Raw genomic sequence first — 16223 nt, 5'->3', positions numbered from 1 at the left:
GGGATCTGGCAGGAGGGGGCTTGGGGAGCAGCATGGAGAAAGAATCTCCCCATCAAACCTGTCCTTGCAAGGGGCCTCTCCACCAAACCTGGACTTATCCTGGTTCTCTGTGGTTTCTGTGCTCTTGGGGACATTCCCAGTTCCATGGGAATGCAATGGGTGCATTCCCAGTTCCAGCCCCACTGATGTGGGCTCAGTTCCACAGAGCTCCTGGCCTCTGGGCTGTGGCTCTGTCCCCCCATGCTGTTGGGGTGCAGGGGGAGGTGATGGACAGAGCCAGGGAAGCTCTGGGCCTCTGCCTCCTCCTGCTCCTCAAAATCCTGCTCCCATGGCTGTGTGCCAGGGGTGTTTGAGATCTGTCCCATAAAAGTACAGGTATGTGTGGCCTGGGAGCTGGTGGTATTGGATCTGACAGACTTGAAAGCACATCTGAGCCCTCAGGCTCATCTTTTTGGGGTTTGGGGCCATGTTTTAGGTAAAGACAAGACTTGCACCTGCTGTTTTCCCTTTCTGCCTTGGCTTCCAGTTTCCTTTGAAGACCAATCTGTGGGACAGGAGATGAGCTTGGGAGCTGCCTAGTTTCTGCCCCGGCTGAAGCTCATCTTTGCCTGGATGAGGCAGAAAAAGATGAATGGGCATCCTTTATTTTGGAGTGGTAGTTGGATGGGTAGTGGGAGGAAGGGAGTGAAGCTGGTATGGAGGGGAATTACAGACAGAGCGTGACTGCAGAGCTGGCTGCTCCAGCAGAGCCTTGGCCTGTGAGTCACACTTTGCTCGAAAGGCTCTGGGGCTCCTGATTCCCACTGCTGTGGCACTGAGTCACAGCTGGCTGGGGGCACACGTAGGAAACACAAGCCCCAGCAATGCACAGGGATTCCAGACAGCAGAGGCAATGTTAACAGCTCCTGGGGGAGTGCTGGCTGCACGGGAAGGTTCCCAATGGGGCTGCTCCTGGAGCCCTTCTCTGCCTGTTCCTGCCTGTGCAGGGCAGTCCCTGTGAGCCCCCAGGGGCAAGGCGACGCTGGGCAGCCCCGGTCCTGGCTTGGGTGGCAGGGCTGGCTCTGTCTGCTCCAGGTGGGGCTGGGATTTGGGGGGCCCTGCCAGGCACAGGGCAGCTGTGGTGTGCTGCCTGCCCCATAATACCTGGGAAATGTCCCTCTGCATCGGTGTCACCTGCAGGTGGGGCTTGGTGTCTTTGGCACCACACGTGGGGACAGTGGAAGGATGGAAGTGTCAGAGCTGTGGGTGCCCGTGGGATGGTGGCAGAGCCTGGGAGCAGGGAGGAGATGCCAGTGGGATTTGGAGGTGTCTGGGCACAGAATATCCTCTGTCCATCCCCTGGGGCAGGAGCCTGGCACCCTCCTGCAGGGGGTTTGGGTGGGTTATGTCCTTCAAACAGCCCCTTGGTGGGGGCAGAGCCCCCTCGGAGGAGAGGGCTGCTCTGGGGAGGGCACCCAGGTGATGCTGTCCTGCAGGAGGTGGGCTGAGCCAGCTCTGGGAGAGCTGGGGAGGAAGGGAGAGGGAATAGATCAACAAAAGAGATTTTCTCTAGACCCAGGAAGCAGCATTTCAAAGAGGAAAGGAAAAAAGGACGCTACTGTTGGGAATATTTCAAATGGGAAAACTAGAATACTTACTTCAATAATTAAAACATTTTTTTCCCCTCGCAAAAATTCTATGCTTTTTCCTGTAGGAATAGTTGGCAATTATACAAATTGATGCAAGATATTTTTAGTTTGCATTTTTGGATTTTTTCGATGGAAAGAATGCAGACAGGAATGAGCAGCTCCTCCTGGTTCCCTGGCTGCTGCAGCCCCTGGCATGGGGGAGCAGAGCAGAGCCCCCATCTGAGGCAGCCCCTGGGTGTGGTGCTGCTGCCTGGAGCATCCATGTGCTTCCACAGGTGTTTGGAAGCCACTGGAGCTGGCACTGGTTCCTGTTGGCTGCTTGGATGCTCTGGTCCCCTGCTGCCTGCCCTGTGTGCAGGATTTGTGTGGCTGTCTCTGGTACATTTATGTTTTGGCTGCAAATCCATGTTTGTAGAAAAACTGGAAAGCTCCAGTGCATTTTTATGTTGCTTTAAAGAACAAAGAGATAAAATTTATCACAGAAGCCCAGGATGGTTTGGGCTGGAATGGAGATTTCAGCTCACCTTGTTCCAACATCTTCCACTGTCCCATCCCAGCTGGCCTTGGACACTTCCAGGGATGGGGCAGGCACAAGTTCCTCACTGGGAGATTGGGAGGCCCTTCCAGCTGAGGTTTTAGGGGATGTTTTTCCTGCAGCAGGGATGTGTTTCCCTGGCAGAACCTGGCTCTGCCTTCCTCTGCAGCTGCTCACAGGGGTGGCAGAGTCCCCATCCCTGGAAGCATTGAAAAAATCTGTGGATGTGGCACTTGAGGACATGAAAAAAGGAGGTGGTGCTGGGTTGGTTGTTGCATTATATGAGCTTAGAGGTCTTTTCCAACGTTGACGATTCTGTGATTCTCCAGACAGCCTGGCAGCTGAAGCTGTGCCATTTCTTGGCTGGAAATAGGAGGTTTTTGGGCTCTGCTTCCTTGCACCCCCAGCCCAGCCCTGTGGGTCAGTGCTTGCTGTGCAGTGGGGCCCTGGGGCTGCCTGGGACCCAGACCTGATTCTGCCCTGCAGGAATCTTGTCCCCAAGTGCTGCTGCCCAGGCTGGGCTTCCTCTGGTCTGGTTTGGGGCTGTTTGCTCCCGTTCTTCCCCTCACAAGACAGATAAATTCATTATCCCAGCCATGAGCAGCTACTGGGCTTTTCCAGAGCTCTGCTCCCAGCTGCCCTCAGCCCCCATTACTCCTGCACTGAAAACTCTCTTTTTCAGGAATTTTTACTGTGATACACTGGGAGCATAACAATCTTTTTCTGTTCAATGAGCTTGTCTCTCTGACCATGGTGGTGACCTGCCTCTTGTGCTTCAGAGGAAAATGAAAACCAGCCTAAGGCTCTGGTTGAAAGGTGGTGCTCAGGGAGGGTTTAAAACAGCAGCATGCCTATGATTGATTAAAAATCTGCTTTTTGACCAAAACATATACAAATAATTATTTTTGCCAGGGATTAATAGTCAGAGATGGATCAGCTTGGCCCCCTGTTCATCTCCAGTGCTGGAAAACTTGGTCATGCTGCAGAAATTAAAGGATTTCAAGCAAACCAAGCAGCTCCACCAGCTGCCTGGAGTGTCTTCCTGTGCTGAAGCACATAAAATTGAGGCCTGAAGCATCTCCCCTATGGTTGTCAGGAGCAGCAGTGTCCTTTCCAAGATGATCTCAGCAGCTTTTTGTCTCCTCTGTCGTGTGACTTGGATTTTGAAGCAACAGGGGAGAGCAGCCCTGTGTCATGGGACTGGGAACGGGACCAGGAGCTGCTGGGGGGTTGTGGTGCAGGAGCATCTCGGCTCCAGTCCCGCTCCAGGGATTCTCCTGGGAATGCAGGGCTGAGGGAGGAGGGCAGGAGCTGCTGCTGGGGGTGGCTGTGATGCTGAACCCTCCACATCCTCCCTGAAAGGTGTTTGTAAATGCACAGGAGGCAGCTCCGTTATTTATCTTGTAAATTAGCCAGCCCTTTACTGTGAGCCGGATGTTTGTCATCCATTACTTGTGCTTCATTAGCTTTTGTCTCCGAAATGTTTCAGAGGAGACAAAAGGAGATACAGAAACACCACAGAAGAAAAGCTGGGAGCTGGGGCACGATCTGTGGCAGGTGTGGTGAGGCTGAGGAGTGGGAGGCGTTTGCTGCGGCCTTGGCAGGTCCCCAGAGTGACCAGGAGTGACCAGTGACTGGGTCACAGGAGTGACCGGTGACCAGGAGTGACCAGTACAGGGTCACAGGAGTGACTGGTGACTGGGTCACCTGGCTCCTGCTGGGGTGGCTCTGGGGCTCTGTCCTTCCCATCCAGGAGCTGTTCCTGGGGCTGCTCCCTCTGCCTGGTTCTCTGTCCCAGCCATGCTCTGCTGTGTCCCTGCCTGGTTCTGTGTCCCAGCCATGCTCTGCTGTGTCCCTGCCTGGTTCTGTGTCCCAGCCATGCTCTGCTGTATCTCTGCAAGGTTCTGTGTTCCCAGCCATGCTCTGCTGTGTCTCTGCAAGGTTCTGTGTTCCCAGCCATGCTCTGCTGTGTCTCTGCAAGGTTCTCTGTCCCAGCCATGCTCTGCTGTGTCTGTGCCTGGCTCTGTGTTCCCAGCCATGCTCTGCTGTGTCTGTGCCTGGCTCTGTGTTCCCAGCCATGCTCTGCTGTGTCCCTGCCTGGTTCTCTGTCCCAGCCATGCTCTGCTGTGTCTGTGCAAGGTTCTCTGTCCCAGCCATGCTCTGCTGTGTCCCTGCCTGGTTCTCTGTCCCAGCCATGCTCTGCTGTGTCTGTGCAAGGTTCTCTGTCCCAGCCATGCTCTGCTGTGTCCCTGCCTGGTTCTCTGTCCCAGCCATGCTCTGCTGTGTCCCTGCCTGGTTCTCTGTCCCAGCCATGCTCTGCTGTGTCCCTGCCTGGTTCTGTGTCCCAGCCATGCTCTGCTGTGTCTGTGCCTGGTTCTCTGTCCCAGCCATGCTCTGCTGTGTCTGTGCAAGGTTCTCTGTCCCAGCCATGCTCTGCTGTGTCTGTGCAAGGTTCTCTGTCCCAGCCATGCTCTGCTGTGTCTCTGCAAGGTTCTGTGTTCCCAGCCATGCTCTGCTGTGTCTCTGCAAGGTTCTCTGTCCCAGCCATGCTCTGCTGTGTCCCTGCCTGGTTCTCTGTCCCAGCCATGCTCTGCTGTGTCCCTGCCTGGTTCTCTGTCCCAGCCATGCTCTGCTGTGTCTCTGCAAGGTTCTCTGTCCCAGCCATGCTCTGCTGTGTCTCTGCAAGGTTCTGTGTTCCCAGCCATGCTCTGCTGTGTCTCTGCAAGGTTCTCTGTCCCAGCCATGCTCTGCTGTGTCTCTGCAAGGTTCTCTGTCCCAGCCATGCTCTGCTGTGTCTCTGCAAGGTTCTCTGTCCCAGCCATGCTCTGCTGTATCTCTGCAAGGTTCTGTGTTCCCAGCCATGCTCTGCTGTGTCTCTGCAAGGTTCTCTGTCCCAGCCATGCTCTGCTGTGTCTCTGCAAGGTTCTCTGTCCCAGCCATGCTCTGCTGTGTATCTCCTGCCTCAGGGCTGGCCAGGCACTGCTGTGTCCCTGGGAGTCAGGTCCTGCTCGTGAGCTGACTGCCAGCCTGGAAGGAGCTTCCTTCTGCATCTCAAACACCCTCCTTTGTGAGCCTCAGTGCTGCTTGTCTGGAGGGTGATCCCTGAGGCTCTTGTGGAGCATCCCAGATGCCTTTGGCCATCCTGTCTGCTTCATTTGGATGGCACAGCCTGGCTATAAGCTCAAGGACCCTGGGACAGTCAGCACACTGGTCCCTGAGGATGCAGGTCACGCTCTGGAGCTGCCAGGAGGGAGGATGCTCGTCTGCTCCACTGTTGTGCTGGGATTAATTTCACCTTTGTCTGCCATCTCTCCCCATTTATCAGAGAGAACCCAGTGAACAGGATAAATATTCATGTTCCATGAATATTCCTACTTCTCTCCCTGGCCCCAGGGAATTTTTGTCTTTGGGGACTTTTTGTTGTGCAGGTGCAGCTCTGGCAGGTCTGGCTGGGCTCTGCCAGAGCCTTCCCCAGGGCCTGGTCCCTGCTCTGCCCCGTTGGTGGGGTGTGACCAGGGCAGCAGGAGGGCCGGGAGTGCACAGGGCTCCTCTCACTGCAGGGTGTGGAGGATGTCTGGTGGCACCACAGGGACAGAGGGTGACAGGGAGGGCAGGGTGGCCACCAGCAAAGGCCCCGTGGGGTGCTCCTGGGCTGGGGAGTAGGGGGAGCATCCCCCTGCCTGGGGATGTCGTTCACTGCCTGCAACAGAGCTGGGAAAAAAGATTATTTTAACGATGAAACCAACGTACTTTTGAACGAATGAATGGCAGTGTCTGGCTCCGATGCATTTCCTTGTCTGTTCACCAGTTGGATTCCAGTGAATGGTGAAATGGAGGCGTTGCTACAAAACACAGGCACAGCTCATAGGCTGTGAGTGCTGCCATGAAGGGCTTGTGTTTTTCACCTTGTTTCCCTGGGGATGGCTCTGCCCAGCTTGGTGTGCAGGGATGGTGCCGTGGTGCCAGGGGTGAGTAGCAGCAGCAGCAGCAGCTCTTTAGCCCTGGGTAAATGCCTGCTGGGACAGAGGCTGAGGGCAGTGGCTGCTGTGACACCCAAGAGCTCAGGGTGTGAGCATCTGCCACAAAAAGAACTTCTGGCCCTTTTCAGGGTCATTTGGTACTTGGCTCCCAGTCTCTGGGGTGCTTGGGGCAGGGCTGGGCTTCGGGCACAGGGGGCTCATAGCAGGGAATGGTGCTGAACCCTCCTCCAGGCAGCTCTGAAATGTTTCCTGAGGGCTGTCCTCAACACAAGGGGTGTGTGACCCACCTGTCCTGCCCTCCCACACCCCTCCAAATCAAAGTGCAGTTTGTAGGGACAGCAGCAATTACTCCCAGGATGCCAGTGGTGTTTAGTTCAGTGCTGGGGTGATGGCCCTGCTGCAGAGATGCTCTGCAAGTCGGAGAGGTGGCAGGAGAAGAAGCTTTTGGAAACCAGCTGGTGGGAATCATGGTATTTACCAGCTCACAGCTGAGCCTGGGAAGGTATTTTTATAGCTTCACATGGTTGGTTTTCTCCTTTTCTGAACTTGCTCACTGAATGCTGTTCTGGGTTTTGTTTTGCTTTGAAACTGTCTCACAGTCAGATGAAAGATGCTCTGTTTCAGCTCTCATTTTCCACTCTTCACACACATACACCAGCCAGCCAGAAAGGAAGCTATTTTGTTTGGGTGTTTTTGAATGTGAAAGGAAGATTTCTCAGTGATTTTCTTTGGCTTTGTCATCCACAGGGTCACTGGAAATAGTGCCAGTGACTCACAGGTTTGCTCACAGCTGATAAGGTTTGCAGAGCAAACTGGTGATTTGAACAGGTGAGGATGCCCTGCAAAGGCTCTGCTCTGCCAAAATCCTCAGGCTTTGGTTTCCAAGGCTACTCTGTGTGTTACCTGTGTTACTCCTTCCCTAGGCTTCAGCACTGCTCTGTGATCCCCTTAAACTGCATTCCCTGCCCTCCATGGGGTCCTGCCAATGCTTTGGGTGTTGGATTGCACTGAGGCACATCCCAGGGGCTGCTGCCTCGTGCTTCTGTCCAGAAAGAGCTTCTGAGGCACAACAGCCTCCTGTGCTTCCCCTCTCCTCCTGCAGAGCCCCTGTGCAGAAACCAGCTGCAGGTGGATGTTGCCTTGTCTCCTGCTGCTCTTGGGGTGGGGATGGAGAAGATCCTTGCTCAAATCTCTGCTCAGCCCCGTGGCTCAGAGCAGAGCTCACCCCCAGTGAGCACTGTGCACTGCTGGGGGGTCAGAGGCACAGCTGGGCTTTGGGGGCTGAGCCCAGCCTGGGGGAGTGTCCCAGGAGTGAGTTCTGTGTCTGCCCTGGGGTGAGGCACCGTGGCAGGACAGGGTGAATCCCGTGCCGTGGAGCCGAGCACTGAGGGGGAACCTCACAGAATCCCACAAGGGTTTGGGTTGGAAGGAACCTTAAAGCTCATCCCATCCCACCCCTGCCATGGCAGGGACACCTCCCACTGTCCCAGGCTGCTCCCAGCCCTGCCCAGCCTGGCCTTGGGCACTGCCAGGGATGCAGGGGCAGCCACAGCTCTCTGGGCACCCTGTGCCAGGGCCTCAACAACCCTCAGCCAAGAATTTCTTCCCAGTATCCCATCTATCCCTACCCCCTGTACCTGTCACACCCAGCTGCATCTCCATAAGCTGTTTCAGGCATGGCTGTGGGTGTTGTGTTGTTTTGTTTCCATTTTGCAGCCACTGTTTGTGTTGCCATGGGGCTCAGGCTGTGCAGGAGGTGCACCCCCCTCCCCACACCCCACCTGCTTTCAGAGGGACTTTGGTGGGTAATGGCTCCTCCTGCCTTGGAACATCTCTCATTTTCCCGAATCCAGCTGGAGCCCTTGCTGAGTTTTTAAGGTCAGGTTGCTAAGTTACACCTCCTTGGAGGAGCGGGCTGGGAAGGGAGTGAGCAGCCATAGGCTGGGAAGATCTGGGAGACCTGTCCCTGTGCAATAGCTGGGCTCTCCTGGCCCCTATCCCTGCCACCCTCTCGGCCTGTACCACATTGAGCTGCTCTTCCCCCAACCTTCTGCTCTATCAACTTCCTTTGCTGGGTAGATTTAGTGAATTAATTAACTGAGGGGGTGGAGGAGCCCCCCCAGTTACCTGTGGGATGCTCTGTGGTGCTGCAGGAGGAGCACTTTGTCTACTCTGTCTGTTTTTGATTTGAGTTTTGGGGCTGTGAGCTCTTTGTGTCGTCCCCCTTGGATCTTGGGAGTGGCCTCAGTGTCCCTCCCAGGGCATGTGGCTGTCACCAAGTCACAGCTGTGGGCAGGTGGGCAAGGTCTGGAGCAGCTGCTGCCCTGCTGCTCTGCCCCTTTCCCTCCTTAGTTTCCCCCCCAGGTTAAGCTGCTCTCCTTGCTGTGTTCCAGCAGCAGCTGCCTCGGGGGGGGGGATTGGCAGGGTGGCTGCTCAGGTTTGTGTCACAGCTGCTGGGACTGGGTGCTGTGGCAGCACAAAGGCTCCCCCGGTCCCAGGAGTGGGACATCTCTGCAGGGTCAGCATCCTCAGGCGTTTCCAGGACACGTGCAGGAGCTTTCCTTGCTTTGTTCCTGGGCAAATAATATAAATCAATGAGGCTTACTGGGGTCCTTTTTGGGTTGTGGGAGCAGTGGGTTTAGGGTTATTTTCCCCTCCTGCTGCTCTCTCTGGTGCTGCTTGGGCTGCTGTGGTGACTCCCCCATCGTGCCCTGGGAAGCTGCAGACTCCACACTCCCTGGGCTGGGCTGGAAGTGCTCTCCAGAGAGCAGCTTCTCCCCCACAGATACAAGCTGGGGGAGAGGCTGGAGATGTGTGCAGTTTGTTCCCAGCTTGCAGGGGGGCTGCAGGAGCTGCCTTCTAATTTGCAGTAAACTTTTCTTTCTCCCTCCCTTCCCTTTATCTGAGCCCTTCCCCTGTCTTTCCTGGGCTGGAGAAGGACATCACCATGGCAAGGTTTGGAGATGAGTTCTGCTGGTTTTCCTCCCGTGGGGCTGGGTGTGTGGGGCTGTGGCTGGGCTGGGGGTGCTGGAGCAGCCCTGTCCCCTGCCTGGCACTGTCATTCCTGCCCCACAGCTGTCCCGGGGGCTGGGGCAGGACCTGCCCTGATGATGTTCCCACATTTCCCCATGTGATTGTGGACTGGCAGTGCCAGAGCTGTCCCTGGGCTCCTGCCTGAGCTCTCACACCCAGCCAGGAGGATTTTTCCACCCCTGTCATGACTCGATTATGTGCTCTCCTTCCTACCCAAATGCCGAACGGCAGCTAAATATAGGCTGTAAAGTGTTGATTGTGGCTTTTCTAATTGAGCTTTACACTCCATCAGGGATTTTTACTAATGGGATGTGGCATCCTTGATAGCACCCAGCTGGGACGCCTGCTTGGGAAGCAGACGGAGATGCAATGTGACTTCCTGGTGCTGTCAGGTCCTGCCTGGCATGGCTGCTGACAGCTCTGGAGCTGTGCACCAGCTCTGCCTTGGGCTGGGACAGAGTTCATTTTCTTCCCATGGCTGGTCCAGGGCTGTGTTTTGGGTTCAGGATGAGAGCAGTGTTGATAACACGCTGCTGGTGTGGTTGTTGCTGGGAAATGCTCTCCCTAGGTCAAGGACTTTTCCATTTCCCATGCTCTGCCCGCCAGGAGGTGCCAAGGACCAGGAGGGATATTCCAGACCATGGAATGTCATGCCCAATGTGGAGTGTGGGGGATGGCTGGGAGAGGCCTATTGCTGCTGAGGAACAGGCTGGGCTTTTTGGGCAGTGAGAGACTGTGCTGGGCACCACTTGTTTATCCGGGATTATATTCCTCTCTCTCTTTTTCTTATCTCCGTTTTTATTACAATAACAACAACAACAATAATGATAACAATAATAACCCCCACTAACAACTGTATTTCAACTATTACCTCAGCTCATGGGTTTTACTTTTTCCCAGTTCTCCTCCCCAGCCCACCAGGGGGTTGGATGAACGAGGGGCTGTGTGGTACTTATGTGCCAGCTGTGGTTCAACAATGACAAGTGGGATAGTAAATCCATGGAGCTCAATTGTGCTTGGGAATTCGAGCTCAGATTTCAGTGGTAAACAGGTTTCTAGTAGCTTTGCTTTTTCTGACAATATAAATCGTTGCCTAAAGACACATAGCTTGAAAATTGCTTCTCTAACAGAGTGAATTCTGTTTTTTTTCCCCATGTAACTCTTGTGAGTGGCCCTGTGAGCACAAAAGGAGCGGGAGCACTAAAATGCTAATGGGGTTCTGCAGGTGATGGAGCTGTACACAGGTATCCTGGGATTTACATGCACAGAAAAAGGAATGTTTTGAACTCATTTATGCAGCACAGCGATGTGTTAAGCTCTGTCCCTGTTGCCTTGTGCCAGTGAAATATGTTACAATGAGATGTACAAATGTTCTGCTGGAATGGAAACTGCTTGGGAAGCTAATTCTGGCTTTGTATCTCTTGGCACATCTTGTTTCCATGCTGATCCCACTGAAGCGTGGGGCCTGGGGTGGCAGGATGGTGCTGAGTGCCTGGCACAGCTGAGGCACTGCTGCCCTGGGCACTGCTGCCCCTGCCCAGCCCCAGAGAGCAGCAGCAGCTGGCAGCTGAGAGAGAATGGGATGGATTTACAGCAGTGAGCTGCTGACCCAATGTCAGCACGTGCTGCCCAGCCCTGCTCTGTGCCCTCTGGGCTGGCAGGGCTGGCAGGGCTTGCCCTCTGCCCCGGCCCCTGTGCCCAGGGCTGGGTGTGACCGTCCCTGGGAGGTGCCTGCACAGCGGTGGCACCACTCTGGCCCTGTGCCTGCCCTCCTGAGTGACACCAGACTGGCACCACTGGAGCTGCTGCTGTGCCTGGAGTGGGAGTGCAGAGCTATGGTGACAAACATCTCAGTGACAGGCCAGCACTGAGGGTCAGCAGCTTTGGCATGATAGACTCTGCCTGTGTGACCCTGAGCACTGGAGCATGAAATAGGATAAAATTTAGTGGTGGAACGTGCAGGGAGGCAGAGGGGTTGCCCTGCTGTCTGCATCAGGAGCTCAGGTCTGCATGATCACAGGGCTGGAGCCCCTCTGGAGCCAGGCTGGGAGGACTGGGGGTGCTCACCTGGAGAGGAGAAGCTCCAGGGACACCTCAGAGCCCCTGCCAGGGCCTGAAGGGGCTCCAGGAGAGCTGCAGAGGGACTGGGGACAAGGGATGGAGGGACAGGACACAGGGAATGGCTCCCACTGCCAGAGGGCAGGGCTGGATGGGATATTGGGAATGAGGAATTGTTCCCTGTGAGGGTGGGCAGGCCCTGGCACAGGGTGCCCAGAGCAGCTGTGGCTGCCCCTGGATCCCTGGCAGTGCCCAAGGCCAGGCTGGGCAGGGCTGGGAGCAGCCTGGGACAGTGGGAGGTGTCCCTGCCATGGCAGCAGGTGGAACGAGATGGGCTTTAAGGTTCCTTCCAACCTAAACCATCCTGGGATTCTGTGATGCTCCAGAATGGGTGGAAAAAGCTGAGTCCAAGAGAGAGGGAGGGCAGTGAGGGGTGTGGAAATATCCATGGGGAAATAAAAGCTAATTTTGTGAGAGGAGACTGAAAGAATTTGCGTTAATCAGCCTTGAAAAAGGCAGGCAGAAAGGGGCTGGGACTTCATTATAATGGAAATTAATCATGGGAGCAAACACCGTAGAGGGGGGATAATTATTTAAGCTAAAGGTTAATATTGGCACAAGAACAAATGAGCATAAGCAGTGAAGAATTGAGTTTTAGATGGAAATTTGAATGATCTGTACCCTTCATTATGAGATTTGCCCATGGCAGGGTGTTGGAGTATCATCTCTAAGGTCCTTTCCAACCCAAAGCATTCTTTGGTTCTGGAACAGCCTTGGGGTGTCCTGGGGAGCTCATTTGGGCTCAGCTCTGGGTTCTGTGAGAGCAGGGGACAAGGGACAGCCTTGGGGTAACCCTCAGCCCAGGACACCCCACAGCAGTGCTGGGCTCTGCTCCTTTCTATGGCATTTCTGGGTTCCTTGGAGCACTGCTGGGGCTGGTGTCATCCCCAGGAGGGCACCTGAGGAGCCTCCTGTGGCCCTGGGCTGCCCCTGGGCTTTGGGACTGTGGCTGTGCGTGGTCACCCTGACACATGGGCTGTGTCCTGCTCACCCTGGCAGGTTGGGAGCCCCAGCTCAAACTCAGTTGAGTTTTGACCTCGCAGAGACATTGAATTTATGTTTCTGCATGTTCCATGACACCCTGAGGACCTCTGCAGTCCCTTTTGTGTGAGTCTGGCTTTCTGGAGTCTGGACCTTCCCTAGTAGCTGTCCAGTGTCCTGTTTTCTACCTCAAATCCCTTTCTGGTGCTGTGGATGATGTTTAATGGGGGTTTCATTGTCTCAAAGGAAATTTTTATCCCTTCAGTCTTGAACCCTCTGGTTTCTTTATTTGGTTAATTCAGATTATCTGGGAGTTTTGGGGTGGGCTGGGGTCTTGAATTCTTTTTGTGCTGGTTGTGCCTTGGAGCTCAAGATGCTAATCCTAATTACAGTGGCCAGGGGAGAAGGCTTCACTGGCACAGCAGCAGCTTTGCTAACAGAGGGTGCAGTGTGGTGCTGAGCCAGCAGTGCCCAGGTGGGCAAGAGGCCAGTGGCACCTGGCCTGTACCAGCCATGGTGTGGCCACAGCCCCAGGGCAGTGACCATCCCTGTGCTGGCACTGCTGGGGCACCTCCAGTGCTGGGGTCAGTTCTGGGTCCTCATGACAAGACAGACATGGAGGGGCTGGAGGCTGTCCAGGGCAGGGAACAGAGCTGGGAAGGGGCTGGAGCACCAGGAGGGGCTGAGGGAGCTGGGAAGGGGCTCAGCCTGGAGCAAAGGAGGCTCAGGGGGGACCTTGTGGCTCTGCACAGCTCCTGACAGGAGGGGACAGCCGGGGGGCATGGCTGTGCTCCAGGGAACAGGGACAGGACAAAGGGGAAATTGCCTCAAATTGTGCCAGGGGAGGCTTAGATTGGATCTTGGGGAAATTTTTTTCATGGAACAGCTGCCCAGGGCAATGGTGGAGTCACTGTTCCCAGAAGTGTTGAAAAGACCTTTGCATGTGGCACTTAGGGACATGGTTTAGTGCTGGGATAAGGGTTGGACTTACTGATCCTAGAGGGCTTTTACAACCTGAACAATTCCGTGATTCCATGAAGGGCATGGCTGTGCTCAGCCAGGGGCTGCGTGTGTGTCACAGAGGGGTCCTGGCCTGAGGGACCCCTCCCACCCCCTGAAAACCCTGTCTGTCCCAGCTCCTGAAAGCCCTGTGTCCTGTGTCCCTCCCCCTGAAAACCCTGTGTCCTGTGTCCCGTCCCACCTCCTGAAAGCCCTGTGTCCTGTGTCTCAGCTCCTGAAAGCCCTGTGTCCTGTGTCCCATCCCAGCTCCTCAAAGCCCTGTGTCCTGTCCCAGCTGCTGAACACCCCTGTCCTGTGTCCTGTGTCCTATCCCATCTGCTGAATATGCCTGTCCTGTGTCCCATCCCAGCTGCTGAAGGCCCTGTCCTGTGTCCTGTCTCACCTCCTAAAAGCCCTGTGTCCCATCCCAGCTCCTGAAAGCCGTGTCCTATCCCAGCTCCTGAACACCCCTGTCCTGTGTCCTTTGTCCTGTGTCCTGTCCCAGCTGCTAAAGGCCCCTGTCCTGTGTCCCGTGTCCCATGGCAGCTGCTGAAGCCCTGTCCCGTGTCCCGTCCCAGCTGCTGAAGGCCCCTGTCCTGTGTCCTGTATCCCATCCCAGCTGCTGAAGGTTCCTGTCCCGTGTCCCGTCCCACCTCCTGAGGCCTGTCCCGCCGTGTCCCCGCAGGTCCCTGGACAGGAAGCTGCAGCGGCCGCTCCTGGGCAAGTCGCGGACGCTGCCCAGCATCCCGCAGTCCCCGGTGCTGAGCCGGCTGCCCCTGCTCGAGCCCGCCGCCTACCGGGACGAGATGCCGGAGCAGAAGCCCTTCCAGAAGCACTCGGCCTCCGAGCACCAGAAAGGCTGCACGGTGCCTTCTGCCGGTGAGTGCGCCCGCCCCTCTGTGCCTACGGGATCCCAGCCAAGCTTCCCCGCTTCTCCAGGGGTACAGATCCCGCTCCAGCCCACCTGGAGTGTATTCTGCTCTGAAAATAGCGCTTCTTGGTGAACTTTTGGGGGTTTTGCCCCTGGTTGAGTCTTTCTTTGAGCTTGATACTTAAACCTCCCCATCCTTCATATCATGCTGGTGAAAAAGAAGAGCAGGTTGTTGGAAGCCACCCGAGGTGGAGGGGTGAGGCTTGGAGCCTTCTGCCTGAGGGTGCTGGGGTGAGCCACCGCCCTGGGGCCTCCTTGTCCAATGCCCAGGCCTAGGTGCCTCTGTCTTATTTCACTTGTAGCTGCTCTGCACCAGGAGCAGTGGCAGGAACATCATCGCTGTGCTCTTCCCACAGCCCTGGCTTTGGAAATTTGCAAATGCTCCCAGCTTAGCACTGTGTTTTGGTGTTTGGGCAGCCCTAAGGATTTTTATAATGTTCTTCTACTCTCATGCTGATCCTGATGAAATACTAATATTGCTGGGCCAGCTGCTCTGAGCAAGTTTATTGGCAAAGCTGCTGATGGCCAAAGTGTTTCAGTGCTTTTGGTGCCAGCAGAATCACGCTGGGACCATAAAAGTGATGGGAAGGGGGATTATTAACACTGAAACAAAGATAAAGCCTGGAAGCCAGAGCTGACAGTCCAGTGCTGAATAAAACCCTTATAAAACAGCTCCCTTCAAACAGCACCCTTGGATTTTTTTATTTTAATGGGGTTTTTTAAATTATCCCTCTCACAGTCAGATCCGTGTGTTGCTCAGCAGAGCAGCTGTCCAAACCCTGGATTAATTTTGATGCTTTGCATGCTACATTTCATTTCCTGATGCTACTAATTCTCCCAAAAGTTGTGCACAGAGCAGATCTCTGTACATGGCTGAGCCCATCCTGCCACTCTTGTCATGACAGAGCTCCTGGGTGTCCTGCAGCACCTGAGCCACTGCTGCCATGTGTGGGACCTGGGGGTTTTCCTTCAGCCCATCAAATTGTTAGAGTGGGTCTTGGAATGGGAGGAAACCTGTGTAGCCTCCCCCACGAAGGACATGGCATCCAGAGCTCCCTTGCACCCCTGCAGGTGCCCATTTGCTCTGTTGGTGCCTCCAGGGAGCTGTGCTGGAGCTGAAGGACAGGAGTGGGAGGCTGGGGTCAGACTGTGGGGTGATGTTGCCCTGTGGTCAGCCCCACTGCAAACACCTGACCTCCTGCTGCAGACTCCTGCTGTCCTGGGAGTGCAGACAGGCTCGTGCTCCGCGGAACAGCTGTCCTGGAGCAAACCCCCTGCACACCCTCCCTGCATGGCAGGAATCATGGAAACTCTGAGTGCACCTAAGAAGTGTCTGAGATCTTCCTTTGCTCATGGCTGGAAGGGGCCAGGGTGCCAAGAGGAGCAGGAGTAGGAAAACCCTTGGAGACTGGAGGGCTCCCTCCACAGCCAGAGCAGTGGATGAGTGAGTGTGTTGTTTTCAGTCCAGATTCTCCCACTTTGTTTTCCTGGCTCAATTAGGAGCTGCTAATTATTTACTTATGAAGGCTGTCAGGATGATGTCCCGGAGCAGAAAAAGAAGAGATGCCACTGCTGGCAGGGTAGGACATTTGGACAGCACAAAGGGAATGGAGCAGCATGTGGTGCTGAAGGTTAACGAGCCCTGGGATGCTGACCAGGAATGCAGGATTCCCGTAAGGATTTATGAGCAAGAGCTGGGCTGCTGGGCATCAGGATGGAGAGAAGTTGGAACAGGGTCCCCAGAAAGCTGTGGCTGCCCATGGATCCCTGGAACTGTCCAAGGCCAGGCTGGACAGGGCTTGGAGCAGCCTGGGATAGTGGAAGGTGTCCCTGCCCATGGCAAGGGCTGGAATGAGATGGGCTTTAAGGTCCCTTCCAACCCAAACCATTTCATCATTCTTGCATAAGTCCTTTCCCTAAAGAAGTGGTGAATTTGCTGTGAGCAGGCACTACCACTCCCCATTGAAGGTGGGGGGATGCAGGACCACAACCAGCTCAGGAGGAGGCTCATGCACAGG

The 16223-nt window shown here is 55.3% G+C and overlaps 1 protein-coding gene across 3 annotated transcripts in view; it reads left to right on the top strand.

Annotated features, from left to right (window-relative positions):
• The window catches only part of LOC128933722 (ankyrin repeat and fibronectin type-III domain-containing protein 1-like), a 194765-nt gene that overhangs the window by 8220 nt on the left and 170322 nt on the right, over positions 1–16223 (top strand). For all 3 annotated transcript variants that reach the window (XM_054270778.1, XM_054270777.1, XM_054270780.1), the window contains exon 2: positions 13960–14153. In XM_054270778.1, the coding sequence (XP_054126753.1) occupies positions 13960–14153 (194 nt within the window). The remainder of the gene's footprint in view (positions 1–13959; positions 14154–16223) is intronic.

The sequence above is a fragment of the Melozone crissalis genome, unplaced genomic scaffold, assembly GCF_028551555.1.
Source record: "Melozone crissalis strain CALT ecotype California unplaced genomic scaffold, PUWL_Pcris_2 ptg000012l_1, whole genome shotgun sequence".
In the NCBI taxonomy this organism is placed as follows: domain Eukaryota; kingdom Metazoa; phylum Chordata; class Aves; order Passeriformes; family Passerellidae; genus Melozone; species Melozone crissalis.
The sequence above is the reverse complement of the archived record's forward strand: the minus strand, read 5'-3'. Positions and strand labels throughout refer to the sequence as shown.